The following is a 23,784-nucleotide window of genomic DNA, read 5'->3' as shown; positions in this document are numbered from 1 at the left end:
TTGAGTTATCCTTCTTGAACCAGCTTGGGAGTAGGTTTAGGTAACTGGCACAACTTGACCTATTCCTGTAAGCTCCAGGCAGCTGTGGTGATGCATCGGCTGCTGCTGCTGCTGCTTCTGCTGACAGGATTAGGAGAGAGTGGAGAGAATGGTGGTGGAGCCCACCCCTTTCCTGAGACTCGAGCTTTCCCAGCGTCCACAGCATTGGCAGTCCCACTAATGAATAATTTGCTCAGTGAGGTGTGACCACAGGCATTGTGTATTTGAATTTCACACTGGCGGATTGAAGCGGGGAGAGAGAGAGAGGAGGCAGAAACTCTATTTCTCACACAAGAAAGAGGATACCCACAGCATTGCAGCAGAGGGCAAGGGGAATTTCATTTCAAATATCATTACTAGCGGAGTAAGTATTTTTTTTTTCCTAATGGCCTTGGGGGGGGTACATAATAACCAGTTTAAAATGATTTAAAAAAAAGAAAACTTAATTCCTGCAGCACAAGTAAGGCAGAAATTAGAAATATTCATGTTTTTAAACATGTCTGATTGTTGTTGTTGGTTATTTGTACATGGTTGTTTGTACATGTCTTCACAACAATATTTAAAGAGCATAACAATGAAAAAAAAAAAAAAAAAATATATATATATATATATATATATATATATATATATATATATATATATATATATACATACATACATACATACATACGTTGATATTTGTAAAGATGATTAGAATGTAGTAAATGTGGAAGCTTACAAACAAGTTTAGCAGAGATGCCGAAGGAAAACTGTCATGAATCTCAATGTGTATGTCTGTGCATGTGTCTGTGTGGGTGCATTTATTTTTGTTGCTTTTAAATGTGTAAACCTGAGGGAAGGGAAGTCATCTGTTTCTTTTTATCAAAACAGAGGAACATGTATTGGCAACGAGGCAAGGTTATGAATAAAAGGACCATGTTTTTATCAGCCTTTTAAAAAGAAATCAACAATGACACCTTAAATAAATTTTATTTAATTCTACGTACAAATACAGAACTAGGTAAGACAAAACTGCACAGACTTTTTTTTTTTTTTAATATAAACCCATACTCTAATTACATAGACTATATCACAAAATCTCTCTAAAACCTACAGGAAATGCATACATACCAAAAGGGCTGTATTTAAGGCTAAGGATATATAAGGTTAAATAAATGACTAAAGTGGCATATAATAAATGGAAAATGCTGGTGAGATAGTTTTTTTTTTTTTTATAAACATCTCTCATTGAATGTTTGAAACCATCTAGACAAATTGACTGATTAATTCCCATTTAAATCAATAGGTTACTGCCTGGCTCCCTTCATTCTCACAACAAAATGGGTGGTGTATGTTATATACCGGTACTATACATACAGTTGAATCAAAATAGGCAATGGTTATATGCAGGAATTGTTATTATGAAAGACCAATATCAACATAACACTATTTTAATACTATTCATAAATGGAAAATTAAAACAGATGTTAATTTATATATGAAGTTTATTTTATGAAAATACCCTGGGTATTTGTATATAAAAATAGGTAATTGGGTTCTGTAAATAAACAAGAGGTAAAAAGATAGATGGAGCATTTACCACAACTAGTGCAAACACTGTCTCGTCAAGCATAAAATGCATCTGTCATGTGCAATATATATACAAATTAGGTAGCATTTTTTTTTGTAACACATAAGGTGAAAAATACACAGTCTTTAGTAACAGTCTGAATGTGAATATTTCTATCCTTTCTGCCTAGGGGTGGAGATGCCAAAGATCCATCACCTGTTCACATTTACTAATAATGCATTACCAAAATTTGCATGCATTGTATGCAACCCAGTATTCAAGTCATAATATATTTACTATGATGATCGCTGTTATTAAACGATTTACAAATCTCGATGACACCTATACACAAAACAAAACCAACACTATAATCTCACGATATATTCAGTGTAAGAGATAAAAACAATGCTTTCACAAAAAATAATCCAAATCTGTGTGAAGATTATGAACAGAAGAAGGACAGTGACAGGTTCATGAGCACAAAGTCAGAGAGAGAGAGAGTGTATGAGACAGACAGAGTCTGACAGAAAAACATATTAGTTAAAGGTAGACTGTTTAATTGTCTACCTTCTTCATTGTCTGCATGTTGGTCTGTCTTGTACTCTCCTTTACACACTTGTACTGTGGTATACCATGGTAAAAGCATAGCAAAGTGTAGTTAGGCACAGTAAATGCATGGTGACATTAAGGTAACCATGGTAAATCATACATAAGTATGGTAAACATTGTAAACACCATGGTTAACCTTGATAAAGCATAGTAAGTATGTGATGTTAACACTGACAGGCTTGGGAATCACAGAAGAACAGGACAAATTAAGAGAAGGAGAATGAGTTACACTCATCCTGAAACCCCTGACTCTGAGAGAGGGGGTATCTGATGGCAGAAGGTCACTGGTGCAACTGGGTGGTGTTCAAGAATGACAAAACATAAAATCATAAATTCTTCAAGCATGATCTGACGGGGTTCCGATGTCTTTGAAAAGGAAGAGCTATGGCATAATTGTTGTGAAATAACTGTGAAATTTTATTAAATAGATTAGCACTAATCTATGGAGGGGCAATGCTGCCAATTATATTGTTATACACACTCTTTAAGGGAGTGAATTTCTTCTACACAAAAGCCTCCCCCATAAACAGTGTTCTGTCTTTATTGTGATTTTTTTGTCATTGGTCTAAGGGGGTGATGTAAGGATATGCGCGAAACCCCCATAATGCTGCCGAAAATCGTGTTCAGCAGCTATAAAGTCTGATTTTACCAGTCGCTAAAAATGCTGCGTATGTAAAGAATGGTGTTTACCTGATGTTCTGCACCCTCTATCAAATTTGCACTTTGCTATCATTAATACATTAAAATTATATTGGAATGCATCCAAATAAAGAAAAGAGCATGGAATTAGGCGGGATCTGGAAACTAAGCAGGCACAAACATTATAATGTGATGTATGGATTTTCCCTCACTTAGGCAATTGCTGACCCACCTCTTCTTACAAGGTGCAAACCATCGTAGAAGCGAGTAACTAAGAGCTGTATAAAAGCACACACCTGTCATTGGCTTCAGGATGGCTGCTGTGGTGCACTTCCTGATGTGACGAAGAGAGACAAGAAAACATTTGGAGGATAAGGGCAAGGGCAAGATGAAGAAGACCCGACATATTCAATCCCAGGGTCACTTTGTTTGGAATGTGGTCCTAAAGTGTTTTCAAATCACTATGTAGGTCATCCTTGACCTCATAGCTGAATTAAGGGATGAGCTAGACTCCAGCATCAAACTAGGGACCGCTATCCCTCTGGTTCCTTTCAGAGCACAGTTGAAATCTCTGGAGGGATACCCAATCCACCTTTTCCAGTGCTAGGCAGATTTCTGGATGCTATGCTAAAAAGGGCAGGCAAATATATAATATTGCCTAAGGGTACTAGCATAACTGATGTCGGCTGAGGCTTTTCCAAAAAACTCTGTTTCATGCTGAGTGACCTCAGCAGTAAGAACTCTCAGCTCCTGCTCAGAAAACTTTTCTTTTCTTTTCGGACTTTGCTGCCCTTCCTCTGACATTTTTTTTTGGTTTGTATTTTTGTGCTCCAGAAATGTCATACAGTGACTACTGCTCTCTGTACTCCTAACACTGCAAGTGCAGCCGCTAAAGAGACGCCCATTGAGACCCTCAATAGCATAACTGTAGATCATTATTTGTACATGTTCAGTAATTTATACTGCTCTTACATCGGGCGCAGTGTAAAATAGTTGCCTGGCCACAATACAATTTGAATTTTGCATCCGCAATTATTTGTACTGTGCCTATACTTACATCACCCCTTAAATGTTCATGGATTTGAAACATAGCAATTAGTGCTTCTAAGCCCCAATAGTCTAATTGCACCATGGGCAGTTTCACCATTAAGACCCTTTTAGACTAAGCTCTCTATTCTATAATAAAAAAAAATATATATCTATTTTCAATAATACTTTAGAAAGGTCTCTACAAATCATTTATCAATTATAATTACATTTGGCCTCATCCATATTACATGAGAAATACCTTAACTGTTATAGTAACCTAGGCCTCCACATTCAACAGAAAGTCATGGTATGAGCATTGAAGCACCAACATGACCAAGCATAGTGATTTCCTGCTCAAATTAGGCATGTTACTGTGACCAGGATGGCTGGTGTGTTGACGTCAGACCCGGAAGACAGTGGACACAGACAACAGTGCCTGGATATGTAAAATAAAAAGATTGAAAAAACAAAAAGGCATGATGGCCAAAACAAACAGACAATGCAGCAAACAAACACTGAACAAAAAAGTATCATGCTGGTCTAAATTCAGCACAAGTAGCAAGTTTCTGTTTCACTGACATCTCTCCCGTTCTCCACTCTGAACACACTCTTCCAGGATCAGCCAAAAGTGCTGGTTTATATACATGTGACCATCTCCAAATCAATAATAAATTAATCAATCTGGAGATGGTCACATTCTGCACGGGGTTAGCATGGATGGAGAAGTTTAACCCCATTCATGCTGCAAAAACAACAATACCAAAACATTGTAGTTTATACAAATTTAAACAATGGATTTTAAAATAATAATACAACTTATACAAAATGCAAAACAACATGCACAGGGGCAGGGTGTACCCAGTCACAAAAACTCATCAGTAGTAATATAACATTAGATAGGCTTGATTACAGCTTTCAGCAGTCAATTTAAAAAACTGATTTGTACATTTTCCTGGGGTTAGGATTAAAAAAAAGAAGCCCAGTGTTCTTTACTAAAAAAATAACATAGGTTAACTGAAATGTAAATGTTTGTTTTAATAGCTTTGGACTTTAAAGACAAGCGATTAACGATTGTTCTTTGTGAACTATTCTCAGAGCCCAGTTGCTACTTCAGGGACTGAGAATATCCAGGAGGCTTGTTTGTTTGCAGATCGGTTGTTGTTTCTGAGTGATAAATATCAGATGAAAGAGGCAAGCACAATAACAAACCAATCAATAAGCCTTTTTTTAAAAGTGTAAATAGCTGCACATTGTTCTGTTCAAGTTGTCTTTATAGAGGTGAGAGTTAGAGATGTCTAGTGAACATGTATTAAAGACAGTTAAAATAGATTGTGCTGGCTACTTCTATTGGGACCCCTTGGTTGATCTAGCCTGGGTTACAGACGTATATGACAGGCAACTAGAACAGAAAAGCAGACCCTAAACTCAGGTCACCTTAACACAGATAATCTGAGTAAATGGAATAAGAAACAATCTGAATGATTTCAAACATCATTCAAATAAAAAAACATAATTTTTTACCCTCTACCCTTTAGAGATAAAACCCAGTCTGCTGAGTGCACATTACAATACTGATGACAAATGTCTAACTTTCCACTTTTTGTTGGTGCTCCAAGAAACCATTTGGGAAATCACTTTTTATTATATGCTACCATTTGATTTTGATTCTTCAGAAACAAATAGAACTTTTGGACAAATTCAAGAATATTTGAATAACTGAGATTTCTAAGAGTGAACAACTGGTTCTAAAACAAGTGAAATCAATGACTGTTGCAGATAATTGGACTTATTGTTAGTAGTGGTTACTATTACAACCCAATTTTCAGTGTATGGGTTATGTGATACTGTTGATTTTAAGCTACAGTGGCTCACTTTTACTGGAGCCATTATTACATACAAAGCTCAATGTCCAATGAACCTATAATACTGCCTAAAATGTTTAACATATTATCAGTTTAACTCATGAATTACAAAAGAAAGGATCAATGGTAAAAATGAAATGTGCGGTTTATGATTTTAGTGTGCTACATTAAGAATATTTTTTGACTTGTATACATATATATCTATTTTCCAGGTGAACCAAAGACCAATTATTACTGTCAAAATCCCCCTGGTGAATTTACAAATGATGGAAGACTGCTTATGACTACAGTTTATTTTAGTTTATTTATTTATAGCAAGGACACAATGCTTGATCAATGCTATATGTTGATGATTGTTCTATGGTGTTCACTATTGGGGACCTCTGTTCCTGAACCTGAGGTGCAAAATGTGGTGGCACACACTTCACCACCACCCCCAGACCCAGTTCCTCCTCAACAGTCTTCCACCTTGAAGCTTGGCACCTTCTCTAGACCATCTTGGGTGCCTACAGACCTTACAGTAGCATCTAAAACACCCTCATTCCTTTTATTACCCTTCAGTCTGTCAGTTGATCTTCAGCATAAAAACAGGAATTTTCAATCTTCCCGACCAAGTACAGAGGCCATGAGTACAAATCTTCGGCCTCCACCAATCCAACCATTATTCAAAAGAAAACAAGTCAGAAACATTCAAACCGAAAGACCCATGGAAACAGGGAATACACCAAGAAATAATGCAATTGATTTTGCAAGACCTAGCACTGTGTCGCTGCCCTCCGAAACTGTGATACCGTCGATGTTTACTTCTGTCAAGACTGGAACAGGAAGCAGCCTTCTAACTTACCCAAAGGAACTTCCTCCTGACCAAACTACTTTGCCTATTTACAGTTTCACAAGCAACCAAGAAAAAACATATACAACTAAGGAACAAACACTGAATAAAAGGCCTTTTACGACAACCAAAAATAGTAATACTCCTCTACCTACCTCTGATATCTTGATCTTGGAGACAACTGAGCTTTTTACTCTATCACAATCCCCCAAATCATTCAACCTTGAATTGCCAACACCAGGGTCAGTCACAGTTGAAAATGTGAGGTTGGAATCAACTGGATTACCCATTAGCCAGGATCAGGAACCAACTACTGTGAATAAACCAAATACTGAATTGAAGTTAATAGAGGGTAAATTGGACAAAAGTACTGACAAAGAGGACATGGGAGTGCTCCCTACAGTTGCCAATGAAGTTGTTAATGAAAGTAAAATACAACATCAAGATGTTTCCCAAAAACCAACGTTTTCTGAGACACTGGGAACCGAAACTTTACACAGTAAGTGTTGTTATTTATTTCTCTAAGCAAGTGTTCAATTAAATATTTGTTAAATTGTGACTTAATATTTTATTTTGTTATGGGGCAACTCTATTCTTGGCACTGCAATACTTATTTAACACTGTTTAAACCTGCCTTTTACTCAAGTATTTCCAGTGAAATAAAATATTTACCAGGCATGCATTAGAGCCTTCTTTTTTTCCACATAGATTACTTTCAAGTATCCAACATCATCCAAGATAAAATGAGCTTTCTTTGTTTTTCAGAGAACCAGTTTCACATAAATGGGTTTCTGACAGGCCATGGTGAAATACCACATTGACTTGGAGTGTATATAACAAGTGATTGTGCTGTGCATAACCTGGTTAAAAAAAAATGAAATCCATTGAAATTATTGTAATTTAATTTAACTTACATAATTGGCATATAATGGGAAAAAGAAGATCCATAACTTAAATACACATAGTGCTAGATTTATAAATAAAAATACTTTGTCATTGAATTTATGAAGTGTATTTTAGTATTTCTAAAGTTAAATGACTGGAATGCTCTTAACACTTGACTAAACAGAGCTCATCTTTGTGTACCCCTTGGTATGTTGGTATGTTTGAACTGTAATTTAAAGTTTCCCTGGGACTAAAGTTAATTCTAAACACACAATGCCAGTATGTTATCCCACTATAATTGAAAAAAGATTCAGGCAATACAAAGAAATAGAGGTGAACATAATATATTCCTGTACAGTATTATTTATATCTTTACACATATCAAATATTAGAGATAATTTTCTTATAAACCAATCAGGATAGAAAGTAATTAGCTGACTGCTTTCCTTCAACACCACTCCTGCGGGAAGGGCTCCCATTTTCTAATTCTACCTGACCTGGTTACCTACACAGTGTTGCCATAGCAATGGGCACATGGACTGTAACCTTTGAAACTCCAAAAGGCTGCATTTGTATTGAAGATGAATTCATACTCCAGTCATCATCATTTGACTTGTTTATTTTGAGGATGTTAAAAGAGCAATGAACCAGAATTTCTTTCCCGCACAATCTTTTGGAATACACTGTAGGTATAAATAAACAACCCATGGTAATGTCAATTTGTATTTTTAATAGTAATGCATTTGTTTTCTTTATATCTATTTCTGAATAATCTATACTTTTTTCAATTTTCCTGTAACAGATGGAAATATATGAACATTATAATCACATTTTTAAAAAAAAGACATGTTTTAATGTGCTGTGCTAGCTAACGATATTAAAAAAATGATGCAAATACACCATGTACTGCATTTAGGTTTTTGTTTTTTTTTTTTTTTTTGCTCCATGTGTTTGAAAATACAATGACCTTGTGATAGATTGTTAAGCCCTGTAGTTTTCTTGCAACTGCAACACTATACAGCCTTCAAATGCCTTCAAAATAAAATGCAGCTCTGTTTTTGGGAGTGACAGCTCTAATTGGTATTGTCGTATCTTTGTGGTGTAACATGATCAAAATTCCTGGCACACATGCTGCAGTGTGTATCAGCATTCCGTATGCACTCGGAATCCTTTATATGCCAGATCCATAGGGAGTATCTTTACCTCTTCATAGATGCTGAGCATGTTACACAGCATCTACAGTCTCCCCTCTCCCCTCCCCCTACCCCGCTTTTCTCTCTTTGGTCAAATATTAGAATTCATTTCAAGATGAGATAATGTTTTGATGCAAAAATAAATTACATTTTTTAGGCACTATTGAGAAAGCATACTATCCTTTTAGGGTGCACCGTATAGGAAAAGATTATTTTGAAGAGATCGGAATTTTTGCCATAGCTACAATATCTCTTTCAGTACCAGTAAATGTGTGTAGTGGCAGTTAGCTCTCAGGATGCAATATATATCTGTGTGTGTGTTTGTGCGTTTGATCTATTACTGTATCTATTATATTCGTCACTTTTTATCTACTCAGTTGATAGCGTAGTGCAGTTTAGTGCGCCTGGACACATTTAACAAACGCCTGACCTACCAGAAAATAGCTAAGAACAGACTATGTGAATATGTGTTTGTGCCACTTTATTATAGACACTTTCCCATTTTCATTTCTAAGGCATAACATCAATGGTTAGAAACAACGATTCCAATCAAAACATTACTCTGAATTCTTTTCAAGCTCAACTGATTTGGTTTAAAAATTGTGAATGTAAATCTAATGTGCTGTATAAATGTGGCTGGCTTTTCCTTGCTAACAATCATTTTGAAGAATGTTTTATTTTTGTGTGTGTCATGAACCGGTATTTTATTGATATGCAGTTTTCCATTTATTGAAGTATAATTACTGTTAAAACTGTCAATAAAAATGCAACAGGGTGTACAAAAATGTAAAAATCTAATTAATATAAAGAAAAGAAAATATCTTGCCTGTCTTAGTTGAGTATCTGAGAAGAAAATAAGTCTAATATTATTGAACTTACATACACAGCTCTATTTCATATCTATAAACTGTTTAAATATAAATAAATACAAATAATAAATCAGCTCTTATGAGATTTCATTTTAAAGGTCAATGCCAGGACTTAAAAAATCAATTTAACAGTGCCAATTTTCACCACTGACAAAAGTAATTCACAGATATTTACAATAAGCACTTACTGTACTTTAGCAAATAGAATTGTGTAGATGGGATATCATGTTCCCTTTAAATTTGAAGATGACCACCAAAACATGGGATATGCCTGCCTATTGGTAGATATTCACTGAGCTCTCTATACCAGAGCTGCCGATAGGCCCCTTTCTGGGAAGACCCTCTGTGTTGGTATCTGAACTTTTTTTAAAAAAGAGCTTCGAGTCTACTGCAGTCCCCTTGCCTTTCAGGCTGAAAGCTGGCTTGCTGCTTTCACGGAATCAGTGACAGTGATCCCTTTCCTCAGCAACCTGTGCGTGCTCGCTACTGTCGAGACAGCAAGCTCCTGCGTCACCGGTAGAGGTCCCGGCCCCACTACCATCCGCACCAGCTCCGGTCCCTGGGTCTCCCATGGGAGCCCAGGCCAAGCCAAAGCTGCAGCCTTTGATGGGGTAAGGACTCCTTCCTGACAGAGATAGAGGAAGGAGAGGAAGCAGCGTCATCGACCGTGGTGGAACCTAGCTCCAAGGTTACCTCAAAGATTAGTTTCCCACTGTTGTCCAGCTCCATGTCGGCATTGGTGGTGTGCCACAAACTTTTTGCAGATCCCCCGGGTTGGACTCCGACAGAGCCCCGCCAGTCCGTGTTTCGGACGCAGGCAGTTACTGGCGCAGTTGCGCCTCGGACACCAGGGTGCTCACTACTTTACTCAACAGTTATGCGCTGCAGTTGCATTTGGGACCTCCCCTCTTCCAAGGAGTCACACACACAACTTTGTCAGACCCTTTTCAGGTCTCAGTACTTCAGAAGGAAGTGGCCGCCTTGCTGTGCAAATGAGCCATTTGTCTCTTAGACCCCACTTCCTGTGGAGAGGGGTTGTACTTTCTAGGGGTTGATATTTTCTAGTACCCAAGAGGGACAGCGACTTTCGCCCCATCCTAGACCTGAGATTCCTCAACAAGTTCTTGAAGGAGAAGAGGTTCCAAATGTTGACTCACCGTCACATTCTTCAGTCAGTCCGGCCGGGTGACTGGTTTACTTACCACCGTGGACTTACGAGTATTTTCACGTTCCTGTTCATCCAGAGCACAGGAAGTATCCCCACTTCATTTTTCAGGGAAGCGTTTAAGAATTCTCTGTACTGCCATTCAGCCTCTCCGTAGCTCCTCGTACGTTTTCAAAGTGCGTGGGCGCTATTCTGGCCCACTTGCGGTTGTAGGGGATCAGAGAACTCAACTATCTCAATGACTGGCTGATTTGCGATCAGTCACGAGAGGGAGCAGTGGCCCACACGCCGATTGTGACGCATCATCTGGCAAGGCTGCGCCTCACCATCAATAATATGAAGAGGCGGCTTGTACACGTGTTGCGCACAACGTACTTGGGGCTCTGGCTGGACTCCAGTATGAAGGTCCCCTTGGTGCGGTTCCAAAGACTGTTGGATCTGATGGCCTCAGCCATATTAGCCATCGAGCTGGGTCTATTACGCATGCTCCCACTCCATACAGCATGGCTCAATGTATTCCATTTGCACCCCAAGTGTAACAGACACCACTGGCTGTCTCACACGTGCTCCGCGGCCCTGCGATGGTGGAGAGGGCGTGAGGATGGGAGTGGTGTTATCTCGCCAAGTGGTGACGACTTGGGTTGGGGGGCAGTCTAGGAAGTGCAGAAAAGTCTGTGGCACCTGGTCGGGCCATTGGATAGCCCTGCACATAAATATGCTGGAGCTGTAGGCTGTTTTCCTGGCTCTCTGAAAACATGTCCTGGTCAGAACAGACAACACATCAGTGGTGGCATATGTCAACCACCAGGGCGGCCTCCCGTCCCCGGGGTTGCATGGCATCGCCTTCTGGCTCCTGACTTGGGCACAATGGAAACTTCTGTCCCTATGGGCGACGCATCTTCCCGGAGTGGTGAACTGGGCAGCGGACCTCTTGTCAAGGGAGGATGCACATCCTTCAGAGTGGCCACTCCATCCACAGGTGGTGGAGTGTATTTGGGAACGATTTGAGAAGGCGCAGGTCGATCTCTTCACCTCAGTGAAGACGACACATTGCACCCTGTGATATTCCCTTCACCGCATAGGCGGTCCACTCGCTGTCGGAGCCCTAGCCCACGAGTGGCCCAGGATGCTCCTTTATGTGTTCCCACCAATACTGTTGCTCCTAGCCTTCTTGAAGAAAGTCCAGTTAGAGAAAGTGACAGTTCTCCTAGTGGCCCATCGGTGGCCAAGGAGAATCTGGTTCTCGACCCTATGCCAACTCATACAAGGCCAGCCCTGGGGGATCCCGCTTCGCCTGATCTCCTCAGTCAGGCGAGAGGCACTCTCTAGCCCCTGCACAAGACCATTGGAAAGCCCTAGGGCTATCAAATGCAGTTGTGGGAACTTTGCAGAGTGCTAGGGCAGACCCCACTAGGTCGCTGTATGCCTATAAGTGGAAGTATTTTCAGAATTGGTGTCTGACTAGAAGTCATGACCCATTTTCTTTCCCCATGCCAGTTTTCTTGCAGTTTCTGCAAGAACTGCTTGATGCTGGTGGGTCACCTTCCACATTGGAGGTGCATTTAGCGGCTATCTCTGCATGCCATGCCCCCGTATATTCGATATCTCCGGGTGCGCATTTTTTGGCTACCCGATTTCTCAAAGGCACTTGGCAGTTATGCCCTCCCAGGAGGGCCATTCTCCCCGCTCTCTCATTCTCGCTCTCACAAAGGCCCCATTTGAGCCTATACACTCAATAAAGTTTAATCATCTGTTTATGAAGACAGCCTTCCTCTTGGCTAACACCCCCGCAAAGTGGGTCAGTGAGCTGCAGGCGCTGTCAGTGCACAGCTCCTGTATGCGTATTTGGGAAGATGGCAGCAGGGTTTCACTGCGTACAAACCCAGCCCTCTCCATAAGGTGATGACAGCCTTCCACATGAATCAGTCTGTGGAATTGGAGTCTTTCCATCCACCTCCGTTTCCTTCGGAGGAGATTGAATTTCCTCTGCCTGGTGCGGGCACTGAGATGCTACGTGGATAGGACAAGAGCTCATACTGATCAGCTCTTTGCCTGTCACAGTATACGGACCCTAGGAGAGCCACTCTTGAGGCTGCAAGTGTCATATTGGATTGCAGACACAGTCCTTGTGGTGTATGACAGTGCTGGCTTCCCCCCACCTGGCTGTGCACTCTACTAGAGGGTTGGCTACATCTTGGGCCCTCTTCAGAGGGGTTACACTGTCCGATATATGTGTGGCGGCTAAGTGGGCTACACTGCATACATTCTCCAGGTTCTACCGCTCGAATGTGGCAGATCCTTCTTTGCTTTCAATAGGCGCGAGGGTCCTTGAGGTGGCACTCTCGTACCGCTAGCCTAGGGTTAAGCGGTTCTAACGTGTCCCTCATATGCTGCCGTTCCTTCTCCCTCCTGATGGCTCTGGTATACATTTCCCATACGTAATGTTTTGGTGGTCGTCTTCGACTTGAAAGGGAACGTTAGGTTACTTACCTTAACCCTGGTTCCCTGAAATAAAGATGACCATCAACCGCAAGGTCGCATCAGTCGCCTTCATGGGTTCGATGCAAAAAGAGAAATGGCTTCCATGGAATGACGGTTTTAACCCCTCAGTAGGCGGGACTGAGGATGTCATCCAGGAAAGGGCTTATCGGCAGCTGTGGTATAGAGAGCTCAGTGAATAGCTACCAATAGGCAGGCATATCCCATACAAAATGTTTTGGTGGTCATCTTCTCTTTCAGGGAACCAGGATTACGGTAAGTAACCTAATGATATCAATGTATAATCCTCTTACTCTACCTATCAATAAATGAGTATGCAAGTCCATATTCTCTACTGTCACAATAATAAGAATATGGGGCTGATGTTTCTATTAAAAAAGAATATGTTGCTGCACTTGCACAGTGTTTCAGTTTCTACATATCTAGACTTACAGCAATTATATTTAACCCAGCACGTGAATCTCCTAGGAAGATTTCATTGCCTCTTTAAATTGGCTCTGCTGCTATCTTCAAATAGAACCCAGTGGAGATATTAAAATTAATTGGCGGATATACTGGCGTATCCTAGGAAACCCTAATGGATGCAACAGCAACAGTCCTAATAATTTCATTTACTTTTTTTTTTTATCTGGGTACGTACAATTTCAAGCTTTTTGTAAATAATACATAGATAACTAGATTAAAAATGTTCAATTGTACTCTTCTCATTACTAGCCTTGCCTAATGTTAAGATTTTCTGGTTTAACCATTGCAAATCAGAATTTTGGATTCAAGGTTAAATTTACTATCTATATCAGGAATCAAACAGAAATGAATGATTGCAAATTAGTACTTTGTCTTTCAGCAAAAAATTAATCCATACAATATTTTATAATCTGGTGATAACAAATTTACCATCAAAATATGAAAAACAAAACTGTTTCAATTGACACCACCATTGCAAGTTTACACCAAAGTTGCAACTAAAGTGGCTTACAGTACTACTAGAGTATTTAAACTTCATGGGCGTACTAGCTTATTGAACCCAGGGGAGATGACAATAGTGTCACGGTCTAGACAGGTTAATCATGCTGGGTCTCAAAGCCTTTATCAAACAGCTCTCTTTCTGTAGGCTGTTGGCAGCAATGCCATAGTGTCTAACTTAGATTCAATTTTTTTTTTCATAAAATTGATCTTTGTATGCAGTCTGCTAATGTTGTTTAAGGTTAGTCCTAATAGTATTGGTGTAGGTTGGCGAGCTAATATATTGTCGGAGCCTGGAAGCTCCTTTTGATTTGTACCCAATCAAGGGCTGAATGGAACTTTTTTTTTGTTTTGTAATTTTAAAATATTTAGTATTCGCCAATTGATTTTATCCCGCTTTTTCCCCCCAATTTGAAATAGCCAATTGTATTTTAGGCTCAACTCACCGCTACCACAAACACATGCTGTCCTCTGAAACCTGTGCTGTCAGCTGACCACTTCTTTTCACTCTGCAGGCCTGCCATGCAGCCAACCCAGAGCTACAGCGTCGAAGGACAATGCAGCTCTGGGCAGCTTACAGGCAAGCCCGCAGATGCCTGGCCTGTCTACAGGGGTCGCTGGTGTGAGGTGAGCCAAGGACATCCTGGCCCACCTAAGCCATCACCCCAGGATGGTGCTCAGCCAATTGTACGCTGCCCCCTGGGAACTCCCATCCATGGTCAGCAGTGGAATAGCTTGGACTAGAACCGGCGACCTCCAGGCTATAGGGCGCATCTTGTACTCCACACAGAGCACTTTTACCGGATGCACCACTCGGGAACCACTTTGAATGGAACTTTTAAGCTCCTTTCACACTGGCATGGTCTACTCAAATTGTAACCTGGTGTCATGCGGGTCGACTACCCGATTTCACAGTGCTTTTTGAAGAAGCAGGGTCGGCCCGGGTGACAAAAGGAAGTACACAATGCCCTGGAAGCAGCAATGTTCACATGACCACCATCTAGTCAGGCTTTCAACAATGGTGTGCTTGTTAAAGATGCTTCGATCCAACCTTCTCTGGATTGATTCATTAGCCCAAATGTTGATTAGAGCAAATGTTTCTTCATCGCTGCAATCTGGCTCACAGTGGGTCTCAATCAACAAGTTCCTTTCAGAAGTGAAACCTTCATGCAGGCGTGGCTATTTGTTACGTCGTCCCTAGGCGTGTCAACCCACATTCCGAGGTGGGTCACTGCCAATCTGGGTAGAGCTAGGGTCGACCTGGGTATGTGGTTTCACACTACACGGGATTGTGACCCGGGTAGCAAGAACCCGGATCGGGACCCAGGTAGGCACGCCAGCCTGAAAGGGACTTTAGATTCCAATGCACTGGGTTTCAGTTGATATATCAGATCCATGGAGAAATTAAGTTTAATGTAATTATGTGTCATGTTGGGCTTAGTTAATCTGTTATCTGTTTTTACATTCAACACCCTCTTTTGAGTTTATTTTAAATGTGTTTTAACCAGTTTTTGAAAACAGAGACTTGTTTGCTGTGATAACTTATTGTATGTATTGAATAAAAAATAACAATTTAATTTAATATTGTGTAGGTTAGTAAACCCATAAAACTGTAAAATTAAGGCAAACCATTAATGTCCATAAATGTTCCAAATGCATGGCCTTAATCTTGGTCTGCAACCATATTCACATGAAGACAGACAGTACCATTTATTTAGATATTAAACCATGCAAACAGTTTCAGGAAAAAAATAAAAAACTGTGTTGAGAACAATGGGAAAGCATAAAGGAATGGCCACCGCTGTGTGGCAAAAACTTAAACTGAAGACAAAACTTACATAAATTAAAGTATAGCTGGTTACACGGCATAAATGAAACCCTGTGAATAACTTTAGCATCAATGTTTGAGGGTTTAGGCATATTCAAACGTTCTAGCATTCAATTAATTTAATTTACATTTGGGGCTGTATTTATGATGTATGATGTGTCTCACTTTTTGTGACAAAAAGTGAATATTTGACCAGCAGAAATTATAATTCACTGTCCATGTCGTAGTAAAATGGCCATTGGAAATAGACGATTTACCAACTATGATGTGAGTCTTGTATGTGTATCAGTGGCAATATATTCTCTACTGAATGTCTTGTATAATCTCCAAGTCATTTTGTAAAATAAAAAGAATAGCCCAGCATGGAACTCTGATAAACAAAGGTTTTTTTTTTTTTTTTTAATGTATAGAAATACTATAGATTGGATGCAACAAATCACTTCTATGGCTAGCAATTTGCTCAAAATCACCATCAGTGTAATTTTTTACAGACAGGATAAACATTCAAAGATGTCACTAAACCAGAAATAAACCACTCATACATTTAATTTAGGGGCTTGTAGGAAGTCAGAAGCTGATTTATTTATTTATTATTTTAGAATTAGTGTATTTTTTCAGGAAAAAAACCCTGTTAATGATAAATTGGAGTATATAGCTTGTATGCCCTGTGTGTGTTTTGAAATGATCGCCTCTGAAACAAATCTTTTGCAGCAACCTTATCTTACTTAGACAGTGGGTTTGACAGCGAGGACCTAGCAGCCATCAACCCTACAGAGAGTGCACAGGACCGCCTGATAGCTGCCACCCATTCCCCTTCAAAAATCTCCGATCCAGAGACAGCAGGTAAATTCAATTATATAAAGATATTATATGAAGATGAAAACAAACGTGTGGGCAGCCCCTCACACCCATAGGTGGTCCTGCTTAGAGCTTTACTCTCTTGTATTCACATAACTGTGCTCTAAACATGTCATGTGTTACTTCTTCTGTAGGATTAATTATGATAAAAACAATTATTTGAATAGAAAAAAAGATTATTTCATAGTAAAGCATTGTGCACCAAGACCTGCGTTTCAACATCTGATTTTCAAATGTGGTGTTACTGTTAAGTTTCTTTTCTTTTGTAATATCTGTATAATAAACACAGTCACTATTATTTATTTTACAGATCCAGGAACATTTTAAAAAATAAGTTATGTTGGTTTTATTTTGTTTAATAGTCTAAACCTTCATTGTACACCACAATTACAAAAGTAGAATTTTAATGTAGCAATCTAATATTACAAAATAGAGATGTTGGCCTACAATTGAGAGAAGAGGTAGAAATCATTGTTGGTCTTATCCACAGCACTACTAATGGAGTCATGAGGCAAGCTGTGACAGCATTGCTTAACAGAGACACCAACTGTTCTCAACAGATTAAAGCACAGAAATGGATGGTGCAGACCATTCATATTGGTCAATTCAGCCACTTTTCTTCCTCTGGGATCTGTCTTCTAGTATCTTTGCTTAAAAAATAGACCTTTTTAAAAAATGCAGCAGTAAGTCATTTTTCTTATTTAAATGGTATTATTGCTAAATAACCTTCCCATACAATCAAGCATTGTGGGTCAAGAGGTTACAGTGCCATATGGTCAGACTTGTGAAAAACATCATCCGTTTTCAAAGTGGTTTGTGTGTATCTGAGGATCCTCAAGTGGTTGTCTTGTTTACAAAGCAGACTTTGGTTAAATGTTTAACGGTAATGTTAAGAGTATTGTTAAGACAATGCTAACCTTTACTGGTGCTAAGTAAACTGGGCAATGGAAGAAACTTGCATTTTGCGAAATTCTTTTCCCTATTGGTTAGTGACTCATAAGGTATCAAGGTCAAATCTCACCTGCCGTTACCGGGAAGTTTTACAAATACCATTAAGATACAATAAATCCAGTGCATTACTGTTATGTTGTATGCATAGTCATTGTGGATTTAGTACTAAAATTGTTTGCACCTTTAACAGCGATCACTATTTCTATGGTTGCTAACTTACCGTTGCTAGGATACAAGGTGCTACAACTGTAGTTGTTGTCGAGTTTTACGGTTTAGAAGCAGCTGTTTGTGCACATTTTTTCAAATATAACAACTACTATAAAGAAACCATAGCAGAACCATTAGCAGACCCCCATGTTGCCTGAAATGGCAACACAAAGGATCGGGAACAAATCGGTTTATGTCCAATAATGAAAATGTTACCACTATTATACCATTCTATTGTATAACTACATACTATTGGAACTGGAGAAGTCTTCTTCCCCACATATTGTAATGGGAAGTGCAGTATTAAACAAGGAGAGAAAGAAGACACCATTTTAACTGGTTGTGTTATCAAGTTTTTGCTTCAGTTTTTTTTTTTTTTTAAATACATTTGCTTTGTAAAACCACCACAAGTCTCAAAAATAGGCCTTTTGCTGTTTTGTAGCATTTAAAAGGGCCTGCTGCAATTGTTGAGCAGTAGGGTCTTTCACATAATAATAATAATAATAATAATAATAATAATAATAATAATAATAATAATAATAATAATAAAAACTGTACCCATATAAGTAAACACATAAAAGGTCATTATTAAAGCACTGTTACAGAACTCGAGGCAACAGAGGCAAAGTCAGTCAGGGCAGCTATTGATCAGCACAGCTCTCATGAGTGAAAAAAAAATAATGAATGGTTTCTATATCCATGAAAGAGGGAATCAACATAAAAAATATTGACTACAGGCAAAAAGGCTTTTAGTACCAACAGTTTTTGATGTTACAGAGTAGGTGCCAGTTCGAAAGAAAAGCCTAAAAAGTGCATTTCTTTCAAATACATTTCTAGCAGTACAATAATCTACAGACTATGGATTTTCACTGCTGACTAGCCTGGTCCATCCTCCAGAAATAATGAAAGAAACCATGGGTAACACCCTTATTTTGAAATTAATGCAAAGGCAAAGTTTTCAGGGAGGACTACAAATTTTTATAATAATAATAATAATAATTAATAATAAATAATAATAATATAATAATAATATCAATAAAACTGTAAATGTAACTACATTACAATTATACTATACATTTTTTTTACTTAAATGTTACATTTTACATGCCTGTCAACACCTTGACAATTGTGCTACCTATTGTATTGAGTCACCAGTAACCTATTAACATCAATTAATTTTGTCAATAGTGCAAAGAATTTAATTTTTTACTCTATTCCTAGATTAAATAACATTCATGGATGACTTGTAGCATAATTGCTCCTGTGAAGACATATATTAAAGTATTATAGTGTGGTTTGAACATTTTCAGTAAGGCAGAGCAGTTATTCACAATATTTCATGCTTTCCGTGTAGCGTTTTTTGAACGAATATTCTCTAAAAGGAAACCATTTTTATGACAATCATCATTTGATCACCACAGGAAATGGATGAAATGACAAAGAAGAGATACATACAGTACTACAGCATAGAAAAGGTAGAAAGACACAAAATAAGTAGGTTTGGGCCTGGTTATAAAAAATTAAGCTTCCTAAAAATGATACCGAATCAATTTAACATAACCTGGAATGGAACAGCGATCCCAGTACTTGAGTATGAAAGTGATAACATTTCAATTTATAATTTCATAGTCATTACACGCTAAGTATCTCCTAATTATTACTTATTGAAACAATGAGAAAAACAGTAATAATTGAGCATCTCTTCCACATAGTCAAAAGAGTAAGTACAGCACCTTCAAATTACATTTTCTGTTTTCTGAGTTTTGAAATCATTCTAAATGGTTCTTCTTGTAAATTGCTGAAACATTGTTTAGTTTTTTTTTAGTTTTTTTTTTTTAATTCTGTTGACAAGTCTGTGTTGAACTGCTCTTCCGTTTTAGTTGCCTGCCACAGATATAAATGTAGACCAGCTGAGCCAGAGTGTCTTTCTATTTGTAAGGTCCAGCACCTTCTAGTCCTCAACCAGAAAACCACAAGGAAATCTGATCACTTGGATCTTACTTCTATAAAGACAGTTACATACTGTACTATCATCTACTGTATGGCAGGCTGCAATTACAATAAGAACCATTAATATTGACTGCAAAAAGATTAGGGCAGAGAAAAAAGATTAGTATGGCCACATGATTTGTAGGGTGGGTAAGTCCTTCATTCATGGGAGATTAGATGTGGGAAGTCGCTGGTCTTTGCTGGGGATGCAGAGACTGTTTCTCTTAAAATCAGCCTACACCTCCTGAGAGTTCCTGGGTGTAAGAGGCTGGTCGTGGGATATTAGGACGCCCTGTTATCTGCAGGTCTCTTAAGCTGCGGTGAGTGATCATAATTGGACATTCTAAATTGGGGAGAAAATCCAGGCAACAATAATTGTTACAATCCAGGTTCCCCTGGTGCTGTAAAAAATCCAACTGTGGTCTACAGACTGATCAATTCAACCCCTAAGTGTGGACTTCATAAAAGGTTAAGCTGAACTGGAAAACAGCAGACAGGAAGTTGTCAGGTTTTCTTTTAAACATCTCAATGGAACAGTTTTTTTTTTTTTTTTTTTTTAACTGGCGTTTCTATAACATATTAAATCCCTTTCTCTTACTACCTGTAGGTACATATTCTCATCAGGATTGGTCTTCAGAGACAGTGAACGTTGATCCACCAGCTTTGTCTGACTGCAACCAAGATAGAACTGGGGGTTGTGATTCCTCAGATACCTGGAGTTCTACTGTGCCAGATGATGAGGATCCAGAAAATGAATCCTACAACCTGTTTCTACTTCCCCCAATGTTTGTTCCTCTCCATGCAGATTGGAACAGTGCAATGGCAACATGGGGTATTGCCTGGGAAGCCCACATCTATGGAGTAGGGTCATTGTTTTCTCTAGTGGTCTTCCTTTCAGCTCTAAGCCTGCTGTGTCTACCTTTTAGATGCCCATCAGGCTACAGTTACTTTGTGACCATTGATGTGTTTCTTTTGATAACTGGTTCCAGCAGAACATTCTCCATGTTTTACGATGCCTATAACCACCAGGACAAGTTAGCTGCAACTGCAACCTTACTCCTGTATGAAGTGCCATTTCCTTGCCTCACCTCTGCTTTTGGAATTGTGTTCCTGCTCCTTTCAATGAGGTCCAGGATGCAGTTGTCCTACTCTATAGTTCAACATCCATGCTTCTTAGCCATAGTAGTGTTCCTGCACTTTTCATCCTCTTTAGGCTCAATTCTGGTAGTGCAACTCTTCACTCAGCTTCCTTGGCTGTTTTTTGTGTCACAAGGAGTATTTGTGGCCTTGACGGCCTTTATGTCTATTTTATACTTCATTTTCTACTGTTATGTGAGAGCAGATGCCAAGCACATTTACCATTTAAACAATACTTCTCCACCAATAGAAAGGCACAACAGATGCCCTTTTGCAGACTTAAAGGATTGGGATAAAGCAGCAATGACGGCAGCATTCTCTGCATTGTTTGCACTATTATGTGCAGCTCTTCAGTTGTATGCCATGCTGCATGCCTTGGGATTTGGTGGAATGGAGGTATTCCACCCTTGGCCCTGGTGGGCCTTCCATTTGAGCTGCAGGATATGCGAGGTTGGCATGTGCCTTACCTTGGCCCTCATTGTAATGTATCCTCTATTTTGTTCTAATAATGCACCCCATCGTAGCTGTTGGTCAAAGATATTCTGCATGTCCCATGGCCATGTGACAATGAAACCACCCATTCTCCCAAACAACTACCAGTGGTCTTCCTCCCAGCAGGAGAAGCTGGTGATCTGTGACACCATCACCCGGGGTGAAAACGAATGCCTTCCTCTGTATACGTTAGTGGAGAACCACCTCAGCAGCATAGAGGGCCTTGATCTTCTATACCATAGTAACAGGGGGTTATTATCAAAAGACATGGAGTTAAATATAAAGCCCATAAATAGCTCAAGAACCTCTTCTTTCAGCATCCAGATGGACAGTGACTCCACAGTAGACCTCAGGCCCCCTTCCCCTATAAATCTAGGACGCAGCATCGATGAAGCTCTTTTCAGTGAAGCCCTTTTCCCCCAAAGCCTCTTCCAGAACTCTAAGCTCTACAGCTCCAGCAACTTGTCTCTGGGTGTTAAAAACACAGCGGACAACGGAGCCTTCAAAGAGAGCCCTGCTGACCGAGGCCTCTACAGGACTTCCTCTTGTATAGAGATGGACTTGGTGCCGCCATTGAAAGGTTCTATATCCAGTTCCAATACATTAAACGCAACATTATCTACCGAGCAATGGCGAGGCAGCAGCACAAGCTGTCTTTACAAACTGTCCCACGACGGATCATCACTGGTGCTCTGCTCAAGTCCAGACAGGCTTGGCTACTCATCCCTTGGCAGTAACCAAATCCCATCAAGAAACCTGTCCCACTCAAGCTTAGACCAGGAACCTCAAATTCAAAGACTTTACCAGGCCTTGGGTTCTGCTTTCCAGGAGTCATCAGACAAGCCCAGAGAATCCGGTTTAGCTCTTCAATCTGAATTTATAAATGTTTGCAGACAAATTGATGAGCTGAGTGTTAGCAGTGACACAATAGACTTGTAGGACAGTGATATAAATCCTCCTGACCCAGCATTGTAAATCTAAAAGAGGTTTTCATTTAAAAAAAAAGTTTTAATACCACAAAGAATAATGTGCAACCCTAAAATATGATTCTATCAATTTGTTTTTGATTAACTAACAAATGATTTGTATAAAATGAGGAATCACTGGAGTAAAATGTGTTTTATTTTTTAATCCATTTATCTAAAAAGGCGCCCTTCAAGATCACCCAAAACAATTCACCGCTAGAGATACATGCCTTTGAGATCAGCTACTTCAGTTTAAGTCTTGGTTCCAGATGTGAAGGACTTGCTTGGATTCTCTAGTTGTGATATAATATACAATGATACTTTCCAGGCACAATGTCTGTGAACGTTGCCAAGTGTCATAGACTTGACAGGCCTAAAGAGATTTTTATCAACAGATTGAGGCGATGCAATGAGGTTAAATGTGAAAATATTTTAATACATCTGTGGTCTTCAGAACGATGTAGGTGCTACAGTTGGTTCCCTTAACATTTGTTTACAATAGCATATTTGCTTAAATAAATTAGCATACAACATAAGCTGTTGCCACGCAATCTTCATGGTGCGATAATGAAAATAAAATAATTCAGTTGCAGATAGGATGCATACGAACATCTAATAGGATTTTAAATTTGGTTTATATTAGGGCTGTCAGTTAAATCGCAATTAACCTCCGCAATTAACGTGTACATTTTGTGGGAGATACTTTAACACCTTAATCGCAATCCTGTCTTGCCCCTCTTAACATGCCCCTCTTAACATGCCCCTCTTAACATGCCGTAATTCATGTCCTGCGGCACCATTTTAATGCATGCCAGGATTGGATGTGTAGTCATCATTTGAATATAAAATTTGTCATAGAAACACATTATGTAGCAAAGCACTCAAACTGAAGGTCTTGTGAATGGGATGTTTGTTTTTTTAAATTCTGATGGATAGAAAGAGGGTTAATTGTAGCTACTGTCGAAGTGAGTTGCAGTATCACAGACGTGCATCTAGTCTGCTGTACCACCTGTGTGCTAAATATGTTTTCATTTCTCAAAATGCACTAGTATTTTTCTGCTACAGACAACAATACAACAAAAAATGAAACCTGATAGTTTGGACAGAGTACTCTTTTAGAAAAACAGGATTGCTGCAAACCCATGAATCAAGCCAAGTATGATACTAGAAGCATAGCCAGTGTTGTTGGATAGCTACCGACTCAGACCCATCAGCAGTGTGGCT

General features: G+C 39.2%; 1 protein-coding gene across 1 annotated transcript; it reads left to right on the top strand.

The window, feature by feature from the left end:
• The first annotated feature begins 232 nt into the window (after window positions 1-232).
• On the top strand, window positions 233-23,621 carry LOC121319902 (proline-rich transmembrane protein 4-like). Its single transcript, XM_041257850.1, has 4 exons — window positions 233-403; window positions 5,940-7,058; window positions 16,673-16,804; window positions 20,574-23,621. Exons 2-4 carry the CDS (start codon window positions 6,008-6,010, stop codon window positions 22,532-22,534), a joined length of 3,144 nt encoding a protein of 1,047 aa, XP_041113784.1. The 5' UTR covers window positions 233-403; window positions 5,940-6,007; the 3' UTR covers window positions 22,535-23,621.
• Window positions 23,622-23,784: the final 163 nt, after the last annotated feature.

Source organism: Polyodon spathula, chromosome 8, assembly GCF_017654505.1.
Source record: "Polyodon spathula isolate WHYD16114869_AA chromosome 8, ASM1765450v1, whole genome shotgun sequence".
NCBI classification, from domain to species: Eukaryota; Metazoa; Chordata; class Actinopteri; order Acipenseriformes; family Polyodontidae; genus Polyodon; species Polyodon spathula.
Note: the sequence above shows the minus strand (reverse complement) of the source record. Positions and strands in the feature narration are given on the sequence as shown.